General features: G+C 40.0%; 1 protein-coding gene across 1 annotated transcript in view; it reads right to left on the bottom strand.

The window, feature by feature from the left end:
* The window catches only part of CARMIL2 (capping protein regulator and myosin 1 linker 2), a 111,995-nt gene that overhangs the window by 39,734 nt on the left and 49,504 nt on the right, over positions 1–22,757 (bottom strand). The window contains 7 exon segments of the mRNA XM_070760343.1: positions 2,552–2,665; positions 9,910–10,005; positions 11,264–11,357; positions 15,669–15,737; positions 18,410–18,582; positions 20,382–20,439; positions 21,807–21,903. Coding sequence (XP_070616444.1) covers positions 2,552–2,665; positions 9,910–10,005; positions 11,264–11,357; positions 15,669–15,737; positions 18,410–18,582; positions 20,382–20,439; positions 21,807–21,903 — 701 coding nt within the window.

The raw sequence follows: 22,757 nt of genomic DNA, 5'->3' as shown, positions 1-22,757 counted from the left end.
GCCAATCCTCATTAGTAATATTTTGCCACAATGATAATTAGAAGGCGTCCTTCCTATCAGCTACTACTTCAGCTTCAACCACAACAACACACGAGCACACGACAGGTACAAACTTAAAGTAAACCGCTTTATTATTATTATTATTATTATTATTATTATTATTATTATTATTATTATTATTAATTAGATTTGTATGCCGCCCCTCTCCGAAGACTCGGGGCGGCTCAAAACCCGGCTGCAGAAAATACGACTTTAGTAACCAAGTAGTTGATGCGTGGAACTCACTACCAGACTCTGTAGTATCATCACCTAACCCCCAAAACTTTACCCTTAGATTATCCACTGTTGACCTCTCCCAATTCCTTTTTTTAATATAAACTTTATTAATTATCAATAAAAAGATATACAAACTTACAAACATTTAAACACATAGTAGGGGTTACAAATACCCCTCTTTTCTAGAAGTCAATTTTTAATACAGAATAAAGGATAAAATCTTAAATCTTTAAGTCAAAATAATATTCTAATTGAAAAGAAGAATTTTGTTTACACATTCTAATACACTTAAAATTAAATTGATGGAAAAAGAAAAAAAAACCCAACAAACAATATCAACAGCTAAAAATATCAGTAACTTTGGATTATATTCATACAGTTTTCATAACTTTATATTGAGCTTTATTCTTATCTATCCATATATAAGCTTTGTTCCAAATAGAATAAAAGTCAGATTCTTCTTGATCATTCAGCCTTCTTGTCATCATATCCATCTCTGCACAGTCCAATTTTTTTAAATTACATCCTTTTTTGGGGGCATATCTTCCCCTTTCCAATTTTGTGCATACACTATCCTGGCCGCTGTTAAGATATGTACAACCAGAAAGAAAATATCTTTTTTATATTTCTGTTTAGCTATGCCTAAAAGATAAAATTCCTAGGAGGTCAGTAAGGGGTGTGCATAAGTGCACCAGAGTGCCTTCCGTCCCTTGTCCTAATGTTTCTCTTTTACTAGTATCGTGTACATAAGTATTATTATATCTTTGTATACCACCAATACGTACTTGACAAAACAAACAAACAAACAAACAAATAAGTTACTTAGCTTGTGTAATGAAAGGTATGCATGAAAACAACCAAGCTAAGTGAGCACCAAGGACTCTATATTCAACTCTGAGCTACAAATATTTTCATTTATCTTCAGCTTCTCATATAGAGAGAGGGGCAGGTTTGTAAATTCGCAAAGATGTGGCCAAAATAATATTTCTTCCCCTGAAACTTTCCAAATGAACCGGCTGGAGAGTTTTGGTATTTCCATTTCCACATAGCCAGGTGGCACCAGCATGGCAAAAGCTAGGCGACGTGTTCTTGGACATATTGTTCTATCATATGGAGTAGATACGTTCGTTTTTAAAAAGCAATTAAAGTGAGGTTACCAGGACACTGAGATCCAGGCCTATGCCAAATGCTAGCTTTCGCAGTACAAATGTTAGATGAAGAACATAGAAAGGAAGTTACTTCCTCTAAATCAGAAAGTCTCTCCATCTAGTTCAACATACCGTATTTTTCCTAGTATAAGACGCTTTGGGAGATGAAAACAAGGAAAAAAGGCATCTGCCTCCCAGCAATTTGCCAAACAGCAAACAGTTCAGATGATATACAATGTTTGCTATCTATTTCTGTGCTTGTGTTGGTTATGACCTATAAAGCCCTACATGGCATGGGACCAGATTACTTAACGGGACCGTCTTCGGCCTTATTCATCTCAGCGGCCGGTCAGGTCCCACAGAGTCGGTCTTCTCCAGATCCAGATCCCGTCAGCCAGGTAATGTCATCTGGCGGGGCCTAGGGGAAGAGCCTTCTCTGTGGCAGCCCCGACCCTATGGAACAGGTTCTCTCCAGAGATCTGTACTGCCCCCATTCTCCCAGGCTTTCTTAAAGTTTTCAAGACCCATCTTTGCCAGCAGGCCTGGGTCCATTGAAATTTTAATACCTTGCCCCGCCCAATGAATAAATGTCTGATGCATGATGTCTGTTTGGTTGGTTTTTTAACTATGGGGATTTTTAGTTTAATTTTATATAGATTTCTATAGATTTCTATCATGCATGTATATTACTTGTTGTAAGCTGCCCTGAGTCTCAGAAGAAGGGCAGCATAAAAATTGAATGAACGAACAAATAAACAAACAAACGTGGGGGCGGTGTGAATCTCCGGAGGGAGCTGACTCCAGAGGGATGGGGCCGCCACAGAGAAGGCTCTTCCCCTGGGCCCCACCGGACAACATTGTCTGGCAGACGGGACCCAGAGAAGACCAACTTGATGGGACCTAACCGGTCGCTGGGATTCATGCGGCAGAAGAAGATCCTGTAAGTAATCTGCTTCAATGCCACGAGACGTAATTTACACACACACCCCTTGGGTGGGTAAAAAAGTGCATCTTATACTCTGAAAAATATGGTAGGCACTCTGCGGCTACAGGAGTTTCACAAAAGGTCAAGGAGAAAAAGCTGTTTCCAATCAACAGCTCAAGGCCACGCCAAAGCCCAGCTTTACCTGAATCTCCTTGCTGTAGGTCTGAGAAACTTCCTCAATTAGTTTTTCCAGTTTCTGCTGAAGTTTGCAGTCCTGGTAAGAAGCCCTTCCCGCTTCATACAAAATGGGCAAAATCTGTTGGAAAAGAGATGGGGACATAGTTTTCAGAATTGTGATCAACAATGAAGGGAGATGGACTTCAACAACATCTGAAGGAGGACAGCAAAGTAAAGAACTTTCCACTCGCCAGGTCAGATCTACAACTCCTACCACAGCCAGTAGGCGGATGGATAGGAATTCTAGGAGTTGTTGTTCATTAATAAATTTGGAGGAACATATTTATTGGACCTAATATTCTTCCTCCTTTTTAAAATAAAACACTGCAATCAGATTAGTTCTTTATTGGCCAGACAAGGAATTTGTCTTTGGTGCGTATGCTCTCAGTGTATATAAAAGAAAATATACATTTGTCAAGAATCATGTGAACAACACTTAATAATTGTGATAGTGGTCAAATAAGCAATCAGGAAACAATATTAATAAAAATCTTAACGATACAAGCAAAAGGTTACAGTCATAGAGTCATAAGTGGGAGGAGATATGAATATGAATTCATAGAATAGAATAGAATAGAATAGAATTTTTATTGGCCGTGTGATTGGACACACAAGGTGCAGATGCTCTTGGTGCAGATGCTCTCAGCGTACATAAAATAAAATATACATTTGTCAAGAATAATGCGGTACAACACTTAATGATTGTCATAGGGCTCAAATAAGCATTGAAGAAGCAATATTAATAAAAATCTTAGGATATAAGCAACAAGTGACAGTCATATAGTCAACATGGGAGGAAATGAGTGATAGGAATGATGAGAAAAACTAGTAGAATAGAAGTGCAGACTGAGTAAATAGTTTGACAGTGGTGAGGGAATTATTTGTTTAGCAGAGTGATGGCGTTTGGGGGAAAACTGTTCTGGTTTCTAGTTGTTCTGGTGTGCAGTGCTCTATAGCAACTTTTTGAAGGTAGGAATTGAAACAGTTGATGTCCAGGATAGGAGGGGTCAGTAAATATTTTCACAGGTGCAGTATACAGGTCCTCAATGGAAGGCAGGTTGGTAGCAATAGTTTTTTCTGCAGTTCTAATTCTCCTTTGAGATCTGTGACAATCTTGTTGGGTTGCAGAACAAAACCAGACAGTTATAGAGGTGCAGATGACAGACTCAATGATTCCTCTGTAGAACTGTATCAGGCATCAGATAAAACCAACATTTTAAGGCCTATCTCAAAGAAAGTTATTCATGATATCCAAAGATTCCAGCATGACCTTCTGTTATACACTGCCATCCATGAGTGGGATGAGAAAGTGAGATTAGGTGTGTTATGACATTGTTGCACAAATGATAGGAATTACTTAATCGATATGTCATTTATGTGTCAGGAGTGACATCCTTATGGTTATAGTACAGGGGCACCTAGCATGACCTCTACAATGAAACTGAGAGTACGTTCCCCCAAAACTCTAAGTGCAGTTTAGCTTCCTCACTGTTGTCTAAATGCAATTGTTCAGATGCTCAACATCAAGTAAACCACTAATCCTAAACTACAGGTCACAATGACTGGATTCACATAACCAACTCCTTCTGAAATTAACTCTGAAAGCCACTTTTATTTAGTGTGATGAAAAAATCAGGCTATCGGACAATACTTGATATAATCGGTGGAAGAGCTTGCCTCCAGAAGTTGTGAATGCTCCAACAACTGAAGCTTTTAAGAAGAGATTGGACAATTATTTGTTTGAAATGATATAGAGTTTCTTGCCTGAGCAGGGAGTTGGACAAGAATAGGGGTCTCCAACTTCGGCAATTTTAAGACTTGTGGACTTCAACTCCCAGAGAATTCTGGGAGTTAAAGTCTACAAGTCTTAAAGTTCTGAGCATTGAAGTCTGATAAGAGAAAAAAGTGAAGGTATAAAGGCGCAAGCAACCAATATATATAAATTGCTAGTGCAGTCAGATGGGGACACGATTGAAGGATTGACTAAATGGTGGCAAAATGAGATACAAGTAGAGGTACAAGAGATGGAAAATATAGTAGAAAATATAAGGAAAATTAAAAATACAAGAATCAGGGAAATGAGAAGGAAAATATTACATAAGTGGTAATTTACTCCCGTTCAACTCACACACTTTCAGCAGAATGTCAGGGGGAATTGTTGGCATGGGTGTCAAGATAAGGAGAGTTTATGCATATGTTTTGGGAATGCCCGATAGTGCAGGAATTTTGGCAAAAAGTGAAAGAGGATATCAATAGAATGCTAAATATACAATGGGCAATCACTAAGGAAATGGCAGGACTAGTTAAAAGCAATGCGATGGGAGAATTTAGAGAAATAAAAAAAGCAGCAATAGAAAGCGCTCAGGCAGTAATAGTCTTTGGTTGGAAGGATGTGACAAAATGGACAATGCAAAATTGGTATAGGTACATGGTGGACCACATTCAATTTGAAATTATGGATAAAAGGATAAATTCGGAAAATGAAACTGAGTTGGGACAACTGATGGGACGGTGGGACAAGGTAAGACGATATATGACGAGCAGAATCCGAGACCAAGCTACAAGAAATAAATTGGAATCACTCTATAATATGTAAATATATATATTGCTCTTGGGTCAAGTGGACTATACAAGAAACACCCCCAATTTGGTGGTGAGGAATGTGTGTGTGTGTGTGTGGTGGGCACATTTCACTATGCACTGTTTTATATTGTGTGTAATATAAATTTGTTAAAAATTAATTTAATCTTTTTTTTTTTTTAAACGCATTGAAGTCTGAATGAATTCTGAGCATGGACGTCCGCAAGTCTTAAAGTTGTCAAGATTGGAGACTCCTGGAGTATAAGATCTCCAAAAGTCCCTTTCAACTAGTCTAGTCTATTCTCCCATCCAATTCAAGAGAAGCCATCAAAATGGAAAAAGAGTGAACCCAATGAAGGAAAAAACCTCACATCCATGAAGAGGGTTGCGTCCTTGATGGCTTCCTCAGCCCAAAGTAGATCAGCCTTAACTTCCACGTCCTGAACACAGCTCAGAAGCCCGATATATTTCTGCACAGTCTGGCAAGCATCTTTCACTGCCCAACAATGAAAGCTAGAGCATTAGATGCAGTGATAGGCTGTCAAAATTTTTACTGTCATGCTGCGGGCGTGGCTTATTTTGTGGGTGTGGCTTGATGATCATGTGACCCGGTAGGAGTGGCTTGATAATCATGTGACCGCTTAAAGGTCACGTGACTGGGTGGGAGTGGCTTACTGACCAAGATAAGTTTTCAAATAGGTGCTTGGACTCTTTTCCAGTTGATTACGTCACATTATTTGAATAGCCACAAAAAGGACGAATGATAGACAGCCTTATGGGTTGAGGAGCACAGTAACATTTTAAGGATTTTTACTGAGCCTATAAAATAACAGATAAGGCAAGTAGCTCAATTTTCTTTAATTGCTATAAATGTTCAGTTCTAGGTAATGATTAAAATGATTAAAGCATTTATGGGTAAAACATACTATTTAATTATTTCCTATTTTAAGAGTAATTAAGGATCATACTAAGATATTAAAGAAGGAAGGACAATAAAAATAACTATTAAGTATTCAATAAATAGTGCATAAAATTATTACCCCCACTGCCCCCCCCCCCGTGGGGTCAGCAGCCCATTACTGATTAGATGTTGCAAGACAATGTTGCAAGGATAGGTTTGCCCTGGAAAGGAAAAGGAAAGCTGAAAGGTATCTGATCCCTGAAAAAACATTTTTAAGTACACTGCTCACAAAAATAAAGGGAACACTTAAACAACACAATATAACTCCAAGTAAATCAAACTTCTGTGAAATCAAACTGTCCACTTGGGAAGCAACACTGATTTCACATGCTGTAGTGCACATTCAACTTTGTACAGAACAAAGTGTTCAATGATAATATTTCATTCATTTAGATCTAGGATGTGTTCTTTGAGTGTTCCCTTTATTTATTTTTTAGCAATGTATTCTTGCTGTGGGAACTTGGGAGGGGCTGTTGCATGAAGGATGTAGAGAAGTAGCCATATAGAAAGTCCTTCTAGATTCTCAAGGTCATCCTTATTTTAGTACCTGGCCGGAAGCTGTTGGGAGTAGCAGAGACATTGGCAGAAAATGGTTGGTCAACATTTGTATTTGTATTTTGTATTTATTAGATTTGTATGCCGCCCCTCTCCGAAGACTCGGGGCGGCTAACAACAATATAAAAAGACAATGTAAACAAATCTAATATTAAAAACAATCTAAAAAACCCCAATTTAAAGAACCACTCATACATACAAGCATACCATGTATAAATTCTATAAGCCTAGGGGGAAGGGAAGTTTCAATTCCCCCATGCCTGACGGCAGAGGTGGGTTTTAAGGAGCTTGCGAAAGGCAAGGAGGGTGGGGGCAACTCTGATATCTGGGGGGAGCTGGTTCCAGAGGGTCAGGGCCGCCACAGAGAAGGCTCTTCTCCTGGGTCCCGCCAAACGACATTTGGTGAACCTGTGGGTGTGGGAGCAAGGGAATGAACTTTAAACTGGGTGGAGAAAACCCTCGTAGCTTTAGATTTGGGTTTCTCACCAGATGTGCCAACAAGGCTCTGCTAATAAATTGGAACTTTGAGGAATGCTGTGCTTCTGACTCAGAACTATTTGGCACTCTGACACATTGATTATTTCCCATCTTGAATGCTGTACGGGAGAGACATTTCCCAAGGAGGCACCGTCACATTTCCGATCCCAGAACAGTCTAGCATTTGGCGAAATATAAATAGCACCTTCCCCCTGGTTGCAGATTATAACATTTCATTTGTACCCGCAGCATCCCAGTTTGAATTGGAGGCCTGCCACTGTGGAGGCTTTGCAGGCTGGGAATAAGGGGATATATTTCGTCGAGGAGACTGCCTTCAAACACGGGATCAGAAATGTTCTTGAACTTTGAGATCCCCATCTGCTTTGGATCTTAAAAATAACCTCAGGTTCTAAGTCCTGGAAGACAGCAACTGTGAAGTAGTGGACTTGTTCTACGATTTTATTCCTTATCCCTTCCAGAGTTGGCCTTCTCCGGGTCCCATCGACTAAACAATGTCGTTTGGCAGGACCCAGGGGAAGAGCCTTCTCTGTGGTGGCCTCGGCCCTCTGGAATCAACTCCCTCCGGAGATTCGAACTGCCCCCACCCTCCTCGCCTTCCACAAGATTCTGAAGACCTATCTATGTCACCAGGCATAGGGTAATTGATATATCCCCTTTGGCTAGTAAGATTTATGTGTGGTTATGATTGGGTAGTGTTGACTGTTTTTAATGATAGTGGGTTTTTTAACTTTAGTTTTAATTATTGGATTTGTACTATATTGTGTATTGTTGTTGTGAGCCGCCCCGAGTCTTCGGAGAGGGGCAGCATACAAATCTAATAAATTGTTTATTATTATTATTATTATTATTATTATTATTATTATTATTATTATTATTGCTGGCAATCTTCATGGAGCTCTTGAGAACAGCCCATAGTTTTTAGATCCACCTTCTCCAAGCTGCATCTTGTAGAGGTGCTGAATTTCATAATAGAACAGGAAGGGACCTTAGAGGTCTTCTAGTCCAGTCCCCTGCTTGAATAGGAGATCATTTCAAACAGGTGGCTGTCCAATTTCTTCTTCAAAACCTCCAGTGATGAAACACCCAAAACTTCTGAAGGCAAGTTGTTCCACTGGTTGATTGTCCTCACTGTTAGTGAGTGATAACTCCTTACTTCTAGGTTGTTTCTCTCCTTGATTAGTTTCCATCCATCACTCTGTGAGCTGCATTGGTTGCCAATTGGTCTCCAGACATAATTTAAAGTGCTGGTTATGATCTATAAAGCTCTTCATGGCTTAGGACCAGGTTACTTAAGGGCCCATCTTCTGCCTCACGTATCCCAGTGGCCGGTCAGGTACCACAAAGGTGGCCTTCTCCAGGTCCCTTCAGCTAAGCAATGCCGGCTGGCAAGGCCTAGGGGAAGAGCCTTCTCTGTGGTAGCACCAGCCATTTGGAATCAACTCCCTCCAGAGATTTGTGCCGCCCCCACCCTCCTGGCCTTTCGCAAGGTCTTAAAAACTCACCTTTGCTGGCAGGCCTGGGACTGTTGAGTATTAACATTTCACTCCAGCCGATGATAGAAATGTGAGGACTGTGGTTAGAATGAATGCGAACATCTGGTTTTTATAATTCAGGGGTTTTAGTACTACTCTTATTTTTGGGTTTCCCTTTGTTGTATCTTGTATTTTATTCCTGTTTTTGGAAGCCGCCCTGAATCTACAGAGAAGGGCGGCATAGAAATCCAAAAAAAATAAAATAAAATAAATAAATAAAATGAAATAAAATAAAATAAAATGAAATAAAATAAAATGAAATAAAATAAAATAAAATAAAAAAATAAAAAATAAAATAAAATAAATGAAATGAAATAAATAAAATAAAAATAAAATAAAATATAAAATGAAATGAAATAAAATAAAATAGAAAATTAGAAAATAAGCTAACCCTCTCTGCTTTGGAGCACTCCCTCAAATACTGCCATATTGCTATCGTCACTTCCTAGTTCTTTCTTTTCTCTAAACTAGCCAAACCCAAATCCAGCAACCATTCTTCATTTATTTATTTATTTATTGGATTTGTATGCCTCCCTCTCCGAGGACTTGGTGCATCTCACAATATATATATCAATTGTTTTTAGCTGGAATTTTAAAATTAAGGGAGACTAGGATGGTCCCATTTCAGCCTTGTTCTGGCCTCATCAGCTAGCCACACCCTTCCTTACTGGGATTCGATCTGGCAGCCTCTGCCTTGTAAGGCCGAGAATTAGCAGTTGAGCCACCAGACCTGACCACTCCAGCTCTGTACCAGGGAGGGGCTATATGTTTTCTTTTTATGTCGGATCACCCTGGTATATTGAAGGAACGTCACAGCTCCTTTTTGCCTCTAGGCCCAGCCCAGGACCATTTCAAGGCAGTTAATTTATTCATAGCCGACAACTATATTCTGTATGTATATAAATAAAATAGTGGTACATATAATTCAATTAATATAATTAAATACCCTAAAAATCCTAAAATAATTTAAACAATTCATAACCATTCATTCCATAAAACACACTTTTAAAAAAAACACTTGTTGTCTTAGTCTGAATAGAATACCTGTCCTTATAGACATCAACTCTCAACATTCCCAGCCAACCGACGTGCATTTTGACATATTGACCTTAAAGCAGCCTCTTTTGCCTTTGCTAGAACTTGTGGGCAAGCTCAGTTGCAAAGCAACAAAGGCAGGAGGGTCCCAGGTATTCCCACCTGTTCAGCCGAGCTGTCTTGACTGTCTAGCTGGAGCTGGCCTTCCTCCTGGCGCAGGTTCTCTTGAATCTGATTTCTTGCAAGGTAAGACTGTATCTGCAGACACACAAACGGACACGTCACATATAGAATCAAGAACACGTGAAGGGTTAATGCCACTTTATAAGGCCTTGGTATGGCCACACTTTCAATACTGTGTTCAGTTTTGCTCGCCGCAATGTAAAAAGGATGTTGAAACTCTAGAAAAAGTGCAGAGAAGAGCAACAAAGATGAATAGGGGACTGGAGGCTAAAATATACAAAGAACGGTTGCAGGAACTATGGCTAGTTTAATGAAAAGAAGGACCAGGGGAGACATGATAGCAGTGTTCCAATATCCCACAAAAAAGAGGGAGTCAAGTTATTATCCAAAGCATTTGATGGGTAGAACAAGAAGCAATGGGTGGAAACTAATCAAGGAGAGAAGCAACTTGGAACTAAGGAGGAATTTCCTGACCCTTAGAACAATTAATCAGTGGAACAGCTTGCCTCCAGAAGTTCTAAATGCTCCAACACTGGAAGTTTTAAAGAAGATGTTGGATAACTGTTTGCCTGAAATGGTGTAGGGTTTCCTGCCAAAGCAGAGGGTTGGACTAGAAGACCTCCCAGGTCCCTTCCAACTCTGTTATTTCTATTTCAGAAGGAGTAGACATTTATTTATTTATTATTTATTAATCAGATTTGTATGCCGCCCCCCTCCGCAGACTCGGGGTGGCTCACAGCAATAGTAATACAATGTAAACAAATCTAATATTTAAGTTAATTTAAAATCCCAATTTATAAACCAATCATACATACTAACATATGCATAAATTTTATAAGCCTAGGGGGAGGGAAAGTCTCAATTCCCCCATGCCTGACGACAGAGGTGGGTTTTAAGGAGCTTACGAAAGGCAAGGAGGGTGGGGGCAACTCTGGTATCTGGGGGGAGTTGGTTCCAAAGGGTCGGGGCCACCACAGAGAAGGCTCTTCCCCTGGGTCTCGCCAAACAACATTGTTTAGTTGACGGGACCCGGAGAAGGCCAACTCTGTGGGACCTAACTGGTCGCTGGGATTTGTGCGGCAGAAGGCGGTCCCAGAGATATTCTGGTCCAGTGCCATGCACTTTCCCTTTGACCTAAACAAGCAGCTACACTTACCCCAAAATAAGTATCCTATACCTACCATCTTGGAACATGCATAATTTCATTAATATTGTACATAAATCCTTTGGTGGAAACTGAGGATTCAAAAAGAATCTCCCAAACTGAACGAAGGCTGCTTCTTGAGTTAAATTATCCTCCGTTCTCATTTAGCATCTCTTCCCCCCTTTGTACCTGGTGCACAATTTCCTCCATTTTCTCTGGATGACTCCGGTAAGCCACAGCAATGTCGTTCATGGGCAACGGCATTTTCGTCAGGATGAAATTCCTGGGGAGCAGGCATTGTATTCATTAGATGACCAAATTAACAAGGACCTCTTCAGGACATTGTCCATGGCAGTGGTGGGTGCTTGGCCCCATCACTGGGGTAAACAGAAGGGGCAAAGCAATTCAAATATCGATATCTATAAGTCCGTAGATCGGGTGTGTGTGTGTTCCACTTACTTTCCATATCAGTTCTGATCGCAATTGAGACATGAAAATGTCTCAATGGTCATAAGCGTAAAAAAAATTGATCATGTCACTTTTTTCAGCGCTGTTGTAACTTTATACACAGTCACTAAATGAACTAAGTCAAGGACTACCTGTATAAATCCTACCTAAGTCAAGGACTACCTGTATAAATCCATCCATCCATTCATCCATTTATTCATCCATCCATCCATCTCTACCTATCCTATCATCCACCCACCCACCCACCCACCCACCCACCCATCTATCTATCTATCTATCTATCTATCTATCTATCTATCTATCTATCTATCCATCCATCTACTCATCCACCCATCCATTTATTCATCCACCTCTACCTATCCTATCATCCATCCATCCATCCATCCATCCATCCATCCATCCATCTATCTATCTATCTAATCATCCATCCATCCATCCATCCATCCATCCATCCATCCATCCATCCATCCAGGTAAATCTATTTTTTAGCTATTTTAGGAATGTATAAGAAGAAAGGGCTACATATGAAACAATTTCGGTGTTTCGATGCTAGTTAATTCAGGATTGTTTTCCAGTTCCAACTGCAGAACGATGTATTAAGTCAGAAAATATGAAAGTCAGCACTTACCTTTTGGGAGTTTGCTAATGTTAATTCAGCAAAACTAACAGAGTCTTATGATACCTCAAAGACTTAACACGTTTAATGTAGCATGAGCTTTCCTGCATTCAGATTTCTTGAGCAGGAACACGAAATAGTTGCACAACTTATCAACCCAGGTGCTTCATTATGGTGGGTTTTAAGTCACAATTGGTTGGATTTACACCCAACACAAACTACACAGGGAGTCCTCGACATACGACCACAATTGAGCCCCAAATTTCTGCTGATAAGGGAAACATTCGTTAAGCGAATTTTGCCCTGTTTTACAATCTTTCTTCCCGCAGTTGTTAAGAGAATTACTGCAGTAGTTAAATTAGCAACCCAGGTTGTTAAGTGGATTTGATGTTTGCTTGTAAGAAGGTCGCAAAAGGGGAGTGTGGAATCCCGGGACACTACAACCATCATAAATATGAGATAGTTGCCAAAAGGGTCAGAATTTGGATGCTAGGCAGATGAATATCTGATAAGCAGATTCTTTTCCTTATTTTCCTCCCTCAAAACTGTTGTGTTTGGCCTGGGCCAGCCATTGCTCCCACAGATGGGAGAGACGCGGCACACACTGAATGCGAAAGCCTGGCTGACAGCCAGGAAGATGTGGCAGACAGCCAGGAGGACGAGGCCACTGGTACGCGGGAGTCAGCAGACAGCCCAGGGGATTTGACATACAGTCCCTCAGACAGTCTTTCGTCTCTGGATTCTTCTGCAGATCAATATATTGATCTGCGTAGCCGAAGAGCTATGCAAAGAAGGGATTGATTGAAGGAGTATTACAAGTCATCAGAATAGCACCTGGGCTGGGTGTGGTTCTTATACTGAGGGCTGGGTGTGGTTCCCTTAATGAGGGCTAAAGGTATAAAAGGGAACAACGGCCAAGGCAAACTGTGGCTGTTTATCTGTGTTATTTTGTGGTTCCTGCTCTGAAGTTTCTGTTCCGTGCCGTTGGAGTTTTCAACCCAGCTTTTTCAGACAAGTGGGAGGTGAAAACTCTGGGACTTTCTGTTTGCTTCAAAGATTCAAAAGGACTCCTGAAACGTCTTTGCTCATTCCAGGTTGTCTTTGTTTGTTTTTTCCTGTGTTTTTGTATGCGGCTGAAGTAAGCCTTGCACTCTCATTGTTTTCGGACACTAAGAACTGTTTTGAGTAACCCCTTTTTGTTTATTTAATACAAGTTTGCTGATTAGCAGAGCACGTGTGTGTTTGATTTCTTTTCCTTGGACTATTATGCATTGCCTGAGCCAGTCAGGCAGAACAAAAACTGTTCTGGATTCTGGTAGAACTTCAGTTACATTGGAAATAATGCTTACTGAATGCAGGATTTCATAAACAAAAAAACTCCATTTTTATTCTCCTCTCCTCCATATTCCAAAATGTAATACATACAGTCACATTCCTCTCTCTTTTATCTTTAGCAATTTGAGCACACAAACATTCCTCCATGCCTCCTCCCTTATCTTAAGATTTATGTCTATACAGCGCAGTTCAAAAGCACCAGAAATAGCTGTGAAATAACAAAGAATAAGCTAACTCACTCCGGAGCCAAAACGACACACGTCCCACAATAGATTTATAACATTGAAAACTCCGCCCTTCTTCCCCGCTGGCACCCAGGCGTGACGAATACATCACTCCAGTAATCAACCCATTCCTCCCCTTAATATCTTTTCCCTAACACTTGCTCCCTGCGCCTTTGAACTCTTCTGAAGTGAGGATTTAACCAGCGATTGTCTGTCTCTTCTTCACTGGAGTCTGGACTCATAGCTACATCCTCTGGCTGGCCTCCCACCTGTTCTGATACCTGTAACCCAGGGCCTGCCACGAATTCATCAACACTATCTGTATCAGAGTCCTCAAGCTCTTCATCATCCTCCAACTGACCAGGAGTATGTACAACAAAAACTAAAGTGTGTCTTATACTCCGGTGCATTTTATACTTTATAAAATATGGTATCCGCCTGGATGCCGCCATTTGGATTCTTTTACCCTCTGCGGGTGCGCAAAGCATTCTGTGCATACACAGAGGGTAAAAGAACCAATGACTGACAGGCATGAGTGAACCAGGATTTCATTTCACCTGGCTGAATTAATACAACATTTATAAATAGGTCAGATAAAAGATGGATGCTGTGCTTAATGTAGCCTCAAGCTCTTTTCATCTTTATTGTGATTTTAGCATGTTGTGCAAAAACAAATGGGTTAGGATTTACAGGTAGTCCTCGCTTAATGATTGGCTGCTTAGAGACTGTTCAAAGTTACGACAGGTTGCCAAAAGGCACTTATATGACCTTGATTTCAATGTTCTGACCACGTGCCCATCCTTTGTGGTCACTCGATGGCATTTTGGAATTGATTTATGAGTCCAAACCTTTTCTTATAAGCCATGCAAATGTTTAATTTTAACTTATTTAATTGCCTCGCGTGGCCTGAAGCCCTTTTATGTGTTTCAGTTTCAGGCTTTGCATCTTGCCAAGGGACTCATGAACAAATTGAGCATCATCAAAACCCAGGTTTAAAAATAATTCCGACGCATAAAAATTTCACCCTGCAAAAGATTTGACCCAGCTTCTCCAGTTTGTGTTGATGTTGTTGTTGTTATCATTATATTATCTTATACATTTGGATGCTAGTAAGAAAAAGGTTAGGGATAACTTAAGATTGCTAAATGTTCCTTATTATATAGATTTTGCACTCTGATGAAGTCAGTAGGGACTGATGAAAGCTTAGTAGTTTTATAGTAGTTTTAAATAAATTTTTAAACGTTCTGGACATCGTGATGGCTACTGCCTCTTTATTTATAACTATACCTGGAACTTGCATTTTTAGGACAATTCTTTATATATATATACATAAATCTACAAACACACACAACATATTTTGCTGAGTTGAAAATGGAGGGAGACTATATATAGTGATGCTCCTTCAATATACCAGGGTGATTCGACACAAAAACCATGTAACCCTTCCCTGGTACAGAGCTGAAGGGATTAGATACTGTAGCTAAGAGGTTAATTCTCTGCCTTACAAGGCAAGGGTTGCAAGTTCAAGTCCCAGTGAGGGTATGGCTAGCTGATGAGGCCAAAATAAGGCCAAAATAGATCTATCTTAGTCTCACTTAGTTTTCAAATTCAGTAAAAACATGTGACATATATATATATGTAGATTGTTCTGAGTTTGGGTTTTGCCCCGTGTAATATTTTGAGTGACGTTTCGGTGAAATTACATATTTACAGCAGCACGAAGCTTATAACTTCAGCCTGATGATGGTGAATGTGATTTCACCGAAACGTCGCATAGACACTCAAAATATTACACAGGGCAAAACCCAAACTCAGAACAATCTACATACATATACCCGTGAAAATCTACAAAAACAAATATACATACATACATACATACATACATACATACATACATACATACATACATACATATTTGGCTATCACTATAAAAAAAGATAACGATACTCACCTTTCCAAAGCTGAAATCACATCAAGAAATCCGTATAAGGTGATGTTGTTTCTATCCCACATTAGAGTCCTATGAACAGATAAACATCTAATAAAAAATAGACTTGGTGCAGACCTCAAGCAATTGGGTGCATCCTCTAAGTTTTCTCTCATTATAAATATCTGTTCTACTTTCCCTGGAAATATTTTGCCACTTCTTTCTAGGATATCCTTGCCCTTTCTCCTTTCCCAAGGTTTAAGGAAAGTTTTCTTGCCCTTCTTGTTGCTGAAACTGCCTCTGAATATTTCCCTAAAGAAGATTTATTTATTTTATTTATTTATTTATTTTGTCCAATACACAATGAGGGTTCTATATACACATAGTAAAATACATGATGAAGGTTATAGAGGAGATACTAATAGTAAAATATATCTAAGAAATAATAGAAAAGAAGGTATAGTAATAGAACATATCAATGAAAGAATAGAAGAAGAGATATAGGAATAGAAGAAAGAAATAGGAGATATAGGAGAGCAATAGGACAGGGGACGGAAGGCACTCTAGTGCACTTGTACTCGCCCCTTACTAACCTCTTAGGAATCTGGATAGGTCAACCGTGGATAATCTAAGGGTAAAGTGTTGGGGGTTTGGGGATGACACTATGGAGTCCGGTAATGAGTTCCACGCTTCGACAACTCGGTTACTGAAGTCATATTTTTTACAGTCAAGTTTGGAGCGGTTAATATTAAGTTTAAATCTGTTGTGTGCTCTTGTGTTGTTGTGGTTGAAGCTGAAATAGTTGCCGACAGGCAGGACGTTGCAGCATATGATCTTGTGGGCAATACTTAGATCATGTTTAAGGTGTCTTGGTTCTAAACTTTCTAGGCCCAGGATTGAAAGTCTAGTCTCATAGGGTATTCTGTTTCGAGTGGAGGAGTGAAGGGCTCTTCTGGTGAAGTATCTTTGGACATTTTCAAGGATGTTAATGTCTGAGATGCGATATGGGTTCCAAACAGATGAGCTGTATTCGAGGATGGGTCTGGCAAAAGTTTTGTAAGCTCTGGTAAGTAGTGTGAGATTGCCAGAGCAGAAGCTACGTAGGATTAGGTTTATAACTCTTGAAGCCTTCTTGGCTATATTGTTGCAGATGATCTTTGTGGGCCTTGGCAAATCTAGGCAGCATACTAAAAAGCAGAGACATCACCCTGCCAACAAAAGTGCACATAGTCAAGGCTTCGGTTTTCTGAGTTGCAATGGATGGCTGTGAAAGTTAGACCATAAGGAAGGCTGAGCGCCAAAGAATCAAGGCCCTTGAACTCTGGTGCTGGAGAAGACTCCTGCGAGTCCCTTGGACTGCAAGGTCATCAAACCGGTCAATCCTAGAGAAGATCAACTTTGACTGCTCTTTGGAAGGCCAGATCCTGAAGATGAAACTCAAATACTTTGGCCACCTAATAAGAAGGAAGGACTCACTGGAGAAGAGGCTAATGTTGGGAAAGATGGAGGGCAAAAGAAGAAGGGGACGACAGAGAACGAAGTGGCTGGATGAAGTCATTGAAGCAGTCGGTATGAGATTAAATGGACTCTGGGGGATGGTAGAGGACAGGAAGGCTTGGAGGAACATTGTCCATGGGGTTGTGATGGTCGGACATGACTTCACAACTAACAACAACAGCCTTGGGATTTCTGCTGATGTCCCACCAGTGATGGGCTCCTATGGGTATGGTCAGGTACACAGAACTGGTAGAAAAAGTTTGGTCAGGTACGCAGAACCGGTAGAAAAATATTGATTGATTGATTGATTGATTAGATTTGTATGCCGCCCCTCTCCGAAGACAGGGGGCGGCTAACAACAATATAAAAAGACAATGTAAACAAATCTAATATTAAAAATAATCTTAAAAAACCCCAATTTAAAGAACCAATCATACATACAAGCATACCATGTATAAATTCTATAAGCCTAGGGGGAAGGGAAATTTTCAATTCCCCCATGCCTGACGACAGAGGTGAGTTTTAAGGAGCTTGCGAAAGGCAAGGAGGGTGGGGGCAACTCTGATATCTGGGGGGAGCTGGTTCCAGAGGGTTGGGGCCGCCACAGAGAAGGTTCTTCTCCTGGGTCCCGCCAAACGACATTGTTTAGTCGGCGGGACCCGGAGAAGGCCAACTATCATAGTAAATGAGGTTGAATGTGTGTAATTTAGAAGAGCTATGGATGTGTGCACATACACATACAGTTTATATAGTAGATAATGTACATTTTTGTGTGCCTGTGTGTAATATGATTAGATTAGATTAGATTTATTGGATTTATATGCCGCCCCTCTCCGCAAACTCGGGGCGGTGGTATGTACATATATGGCATATATAAATAGACGTGGGTGACGTCAAGTTGCCACCTTTAAGCCAGTCATATGACCTTTAAGCCATCCCCCGATCACATGATCAAGCCACTCCTACCTGATCACATGGTCAGCAAGCCACTCCCACAAAATAAGCCACGCCTACAGCGTGGTAGTAAAATAATTTGCAGCCTTCGCTGTGTTCCATCCATGCTACTATGTCCTAAGTTCAGGCTTCTAAACTCAGCTAGTTGAGTCAGTCACCCTTTGGGGGCATAGACTTGCCCCCCAATTCTTCTACCTTGACATGTCAGAGACAAAGCTTGTCTATCTCTCTGGCAAACAAAAAAATTCTTCTAACAAGCCCTGTCTTCCCCATTCTACACTTTCATCAATTGGTAGAGAGGAAATCCAACATACCGGAGAGTTTTATTCACCGACAAAGCTTTGGCCAATATTTTGGCACCCAAGTCTCCCATGGCATTGCCGCTGATATCCAAGGCCACCAGATGGCTGTTGCTTCCTAAACCATCCAAGAGAATGCTGGTTCTCAGCTTCAGGCGTGATTCGGCCACTGATATAGATTCAACTGACTGGAATAAAATAAGGGAAAAACAAAGCAGAAATCTCATAAGTGCTAACATCCACTTTGGTCATATCAGAGAAGACCAGGGATAGTTAATACATGTTTTGTAATGATCGTAGTTGACCTTGTACTTTTCTGAATCATTTTTTTGGTTCTGATTTCAAAAATGTATATAGTTTTTCCATAGCAGGTACAGTTTCCACGGAAAAGCATCATTATATAAGCTATAGGAAATATACTGGCGACATTAAGAAAACAGTAACACAGGTCTACAGAAAATATTTTTTGTAATCATCGCAGTAGACCTTGTACTTTTCTGAATCATTTTTTGGGTTCTGATTTCAAAAAGGTATATAGTTTTTCTGTTGCAGGTATAGTTTTCATGGAAAAGCATCATTATTATAAGGTATGGGAAATATACTGGCTGCATTAAGAAAACGGTAATTACCACATACATTGAAAATAACATAATAACAAAAATGCTTCTATATCAGAAAATTTATGTGATAGAGCAAAACTGAGGTATCATCAATATGTGGATGATACCCAGTTGTACATCTCCACCCCATGTCCAGTCAACGAAGCAGTGGAAGTGATGTGCCGGTTCCTGGAGGCTGTTGGGGTCTGGATGGGTGTCAACAAACTCAAACTCAATCCAGACAAGACGGAGTGGCTGTGGGTATTGTCTCCCAAGGACAATTCCATCTGTCCGTCCATTACCCTGGGGGGGGGAACTATTGACCCCCTCAGAGAGGGTGCACAACTTGGGCATCCTCCTCGATCCACAGCTGACATTGGAACATCATCTTTCGGCTGTGGCGAGGAAGGCGTTTGCCCAGGTTCGCCTGGTGCACCAGTTGCGGCCCTATTTGGACAGGGAGTCATTGCTCACAGTCACTCATGCCCTCATCACTTCGAGGTTCGATTACTGCAACGCTCTCTACATGGGGCTACCTTTGAAAAGTGTTCGGAAACTCCAGATCGTGCAGAACGCAGCCGCGAGAGCCATCATGGGGCTTCCCAGATTCGCCCACGTATCTACAACACTCCGTGGCCTGCATTGGCTGCCGATCAGTTTCCGGTCACAATTCAAAGTGTTGGTCATGACCTTATTTAAAGCCCTACATGGCATTGGACCAGAATACCTCCGGAACCGCCTGCTACCGCACGAATCCCAGCGACCGATAAGGTCCCACAGAGTTGGCCTTCTCCGGGTCCCGTCGACTAAACAATGTCATCTGGCGAGCCCCAGGGGAAGAGCCTTCTCTGTGGCGGCCCCGGCCCTCTGGAATCAACTCCCCCCGGAGATTAGAACTGCTCCCACCCTCCTTGTCTTCCGTAAACTACTTAAGACCCACCTATACCGCCAGGCATGGGGGATTTGAGACACCTTTCCCCCAGGCTTATTATAATTTATGTTTGGTATGTATGTGCTGTTTGGTTTTTAATTATGATAGGGTTTTTAGTTTTTTTTAAAATATCAGATTTGTGCCTGTATAATACTGTTTTTATCGTGTTGTGAGCCGCCCCGAATCTTCGGAGAGGGGCGGCATACAAATCTAATAAATTATTATTATTATTAAATGATTATTATTTTTGGAATCAGCACATCAAACTCCATAAAATAGACATATTACCCTTGCTGATGATTTTCCCCCCCTGTTGACCAGTGTTATACAGTATTTTAATTATCAGCCTGCTATCAAATAGACAAGGACCCTTGTAAGACTCCAAATTTAATAGGGATGCTGATAAGTTTGACCCAGAGATGAACAATGAAGCTTTCTTTTTTTAAGTCTCACTTACACAATCTTCATCCTGAGTGAGTTGAACAATCCGGTGCAAGGTGTCAACGAGAGTCTCTCTAGGGGAATTTCAAAAAAGAAAAAAGAAAAGAATTTGGCAACTCTTGAGTTTTAATTCATAAAATTAAATCTCCTGTAAGAGGTCTCCAATTGTCTCAGTAGATTGATCTGATGGAGAAGCTTCAAATGCTATAAAATGCCTTCTGGTTGAAGTAATTCTAAACTTACTGACTGACTGACTGACTGACTGACTGACTGACTGGCTTGCTTGCTTGCTTGCTTGCTTGCTTGCTTGCTTGCTTGCTTGCTTGCTTGCTTGCTTGCTTGCTTGCTTGCTTGCTTGCTTGCTTGCTTGCTTGCTTGCTTGCTTGCTTGCTTGCTTGCTTGCTTGCTTGCTTCCTTCCTTCCTTCCTTCCTTCCTTCCTTACTTACTTACTTACTTAATTACTTAATTACTTAATTACTTAGTTACTTAGTTACTTACTTATTTGACTTCTATGCCGCCAAATCCCGAAGGACTCAAGTGCTATAACCTTTCTGCCTTTAAAACTTACACTTGAACAATTGAATTTAGAGATTGTTAGCATTCCACAATGGGCTTATTACCAATGTTAGAATACTGAACTTCAGAGTATATATGGCGGTGGTGGTTGTTCAGCCAATAACACAGACCAATAATAATAATAATAATAATAATAATAATAATAATAATAATAATAATTTATTAGATTTGTATGCCGCCCCTCTCTGAGGACTCGGATTGGCTCACAACAAGTAAAACAAGTAAAACATCATATACAAATCCAATGTTAAAACAGTTTTAAAAATATAGTAAAGGTATAAATATCATTCACAATGTATACAATAGACTAATCAGCATATAAATATTAATGTGTACAATAGACTAACCAGCATATACAGTCAGCTACATATATATCCAACCATTAGTATTATGCACAGTTCCATACAGTATCATAATGTAATACACTGCTCAAAAAAAATAAAGGGAACACTCAAAGAACACATCCTAGATCTGAATGAATGAAATATTCTCATTGAATACTTTTAACCGCAATAGCCACCAACAACCAGCAATATAATGCAACAGAGCAGAGAGCAACACACCTGTTTCCCTTTTATGGCTAATTGCAGCCTAGCTCTTAAAGAAAAATTATACTATTTCCTCCAAACATACATTGCTGGTTAGTTCATATATTGACAAACCCAACCAGGGAAGTATGTAGTACTGACAGAGATGACTTCTAGAATGACCAGATGTTCAGTTGAGCATCAGATTTTTGTTTCCAAATTCTCATTAGCAGCAGACCATTTTTAATTATGATGCCTATCCTGTGGATGGATCTATTCCTACCAAAAGCCTAGCAACGATGTCTTATTTGGAACTTGCTTTTTAAAAATTGCTTACCTAGATTGGATGTTAAAGTTCTTCCCTAATGCGACATGCTTAATGGATTTGCTTCGGTTGAGGCTCAAAACCAGCGTCACCATGTCAGAATCAAAGCCTGTGAATCAAAGAGGAGTTCAGACAGGAACCACAGGTATCTAATTCAAGAGGAGGTAAATGTTTTGAGCTATTGGACACTCTAGAAATGCTGAGGACATACAATGGACTTGTTGTCATCAATGATTTAAAAAAAATCTTTATTAAGTATTAATCTTCTCATCGTTCCTATCACCCATCTCTTGCCACAAATGAATATATGACTATCAACTTTGTTGCTTCTATCCTTACAATTTATATTGACTGTTTCCAAATAGGGTTGGATTGCTTATTGCTCAGTCTCAGGAGAAGGGCAGCCTAGAAATTGGATAGATAGATAGATAGATAGATAGATAGATAGATAGATAGATAGATAGATAGATAGATAGATAGACAGACAGACAGACAGACAGACAGACAGACAGACAGACAGACAGACAGACAGACAGACAGACAGAGGGATTATATGATAGATAATATGATAGATTATATGATAGATAGATAGATGATAGATAGATAGATAGATAGATAGATAGATATGATAGATTATATGATAGATAGATAGATAGATAGATAGATAGATAGATAGAGAGAGAGAGAGAGACAGACAGACAGACAGACAGACAGACAGATTATATGATAGATTATATGATAGATTATATGATAGATAGATAGATAGATGATAGATAGATAGATATGATAGATTATATGATAGATAGATAGATAGATAGATAGATAGATAGAAAAATAGATAGATTATATGATAGATAATATGATATATTATGTGATAGATAGATAGATAGATTATATGATAGTTAGATAGATAGATAGATAGATAGATAGAAAATAGATAGATTATATGATAGATAATATGAT

This window comes from Erythrolamprus reginae, chromosome 9 (assembly GCF_031021105.1).
Source record: "Erythrolamprus reginae isolate rEryReg1 chromosome 9, rEryReg1.hap1, whole genome shotgun sequence".
NCBI lineage: Eukaryota > Metazoa > Chordata > Lepidosauria > Squamata > Dipsadidae > Erythrolamprus > Erythrolamprus reginae.
This window is presented reverse-complemented; position numbering and strand designations above follow the sequence as displayed.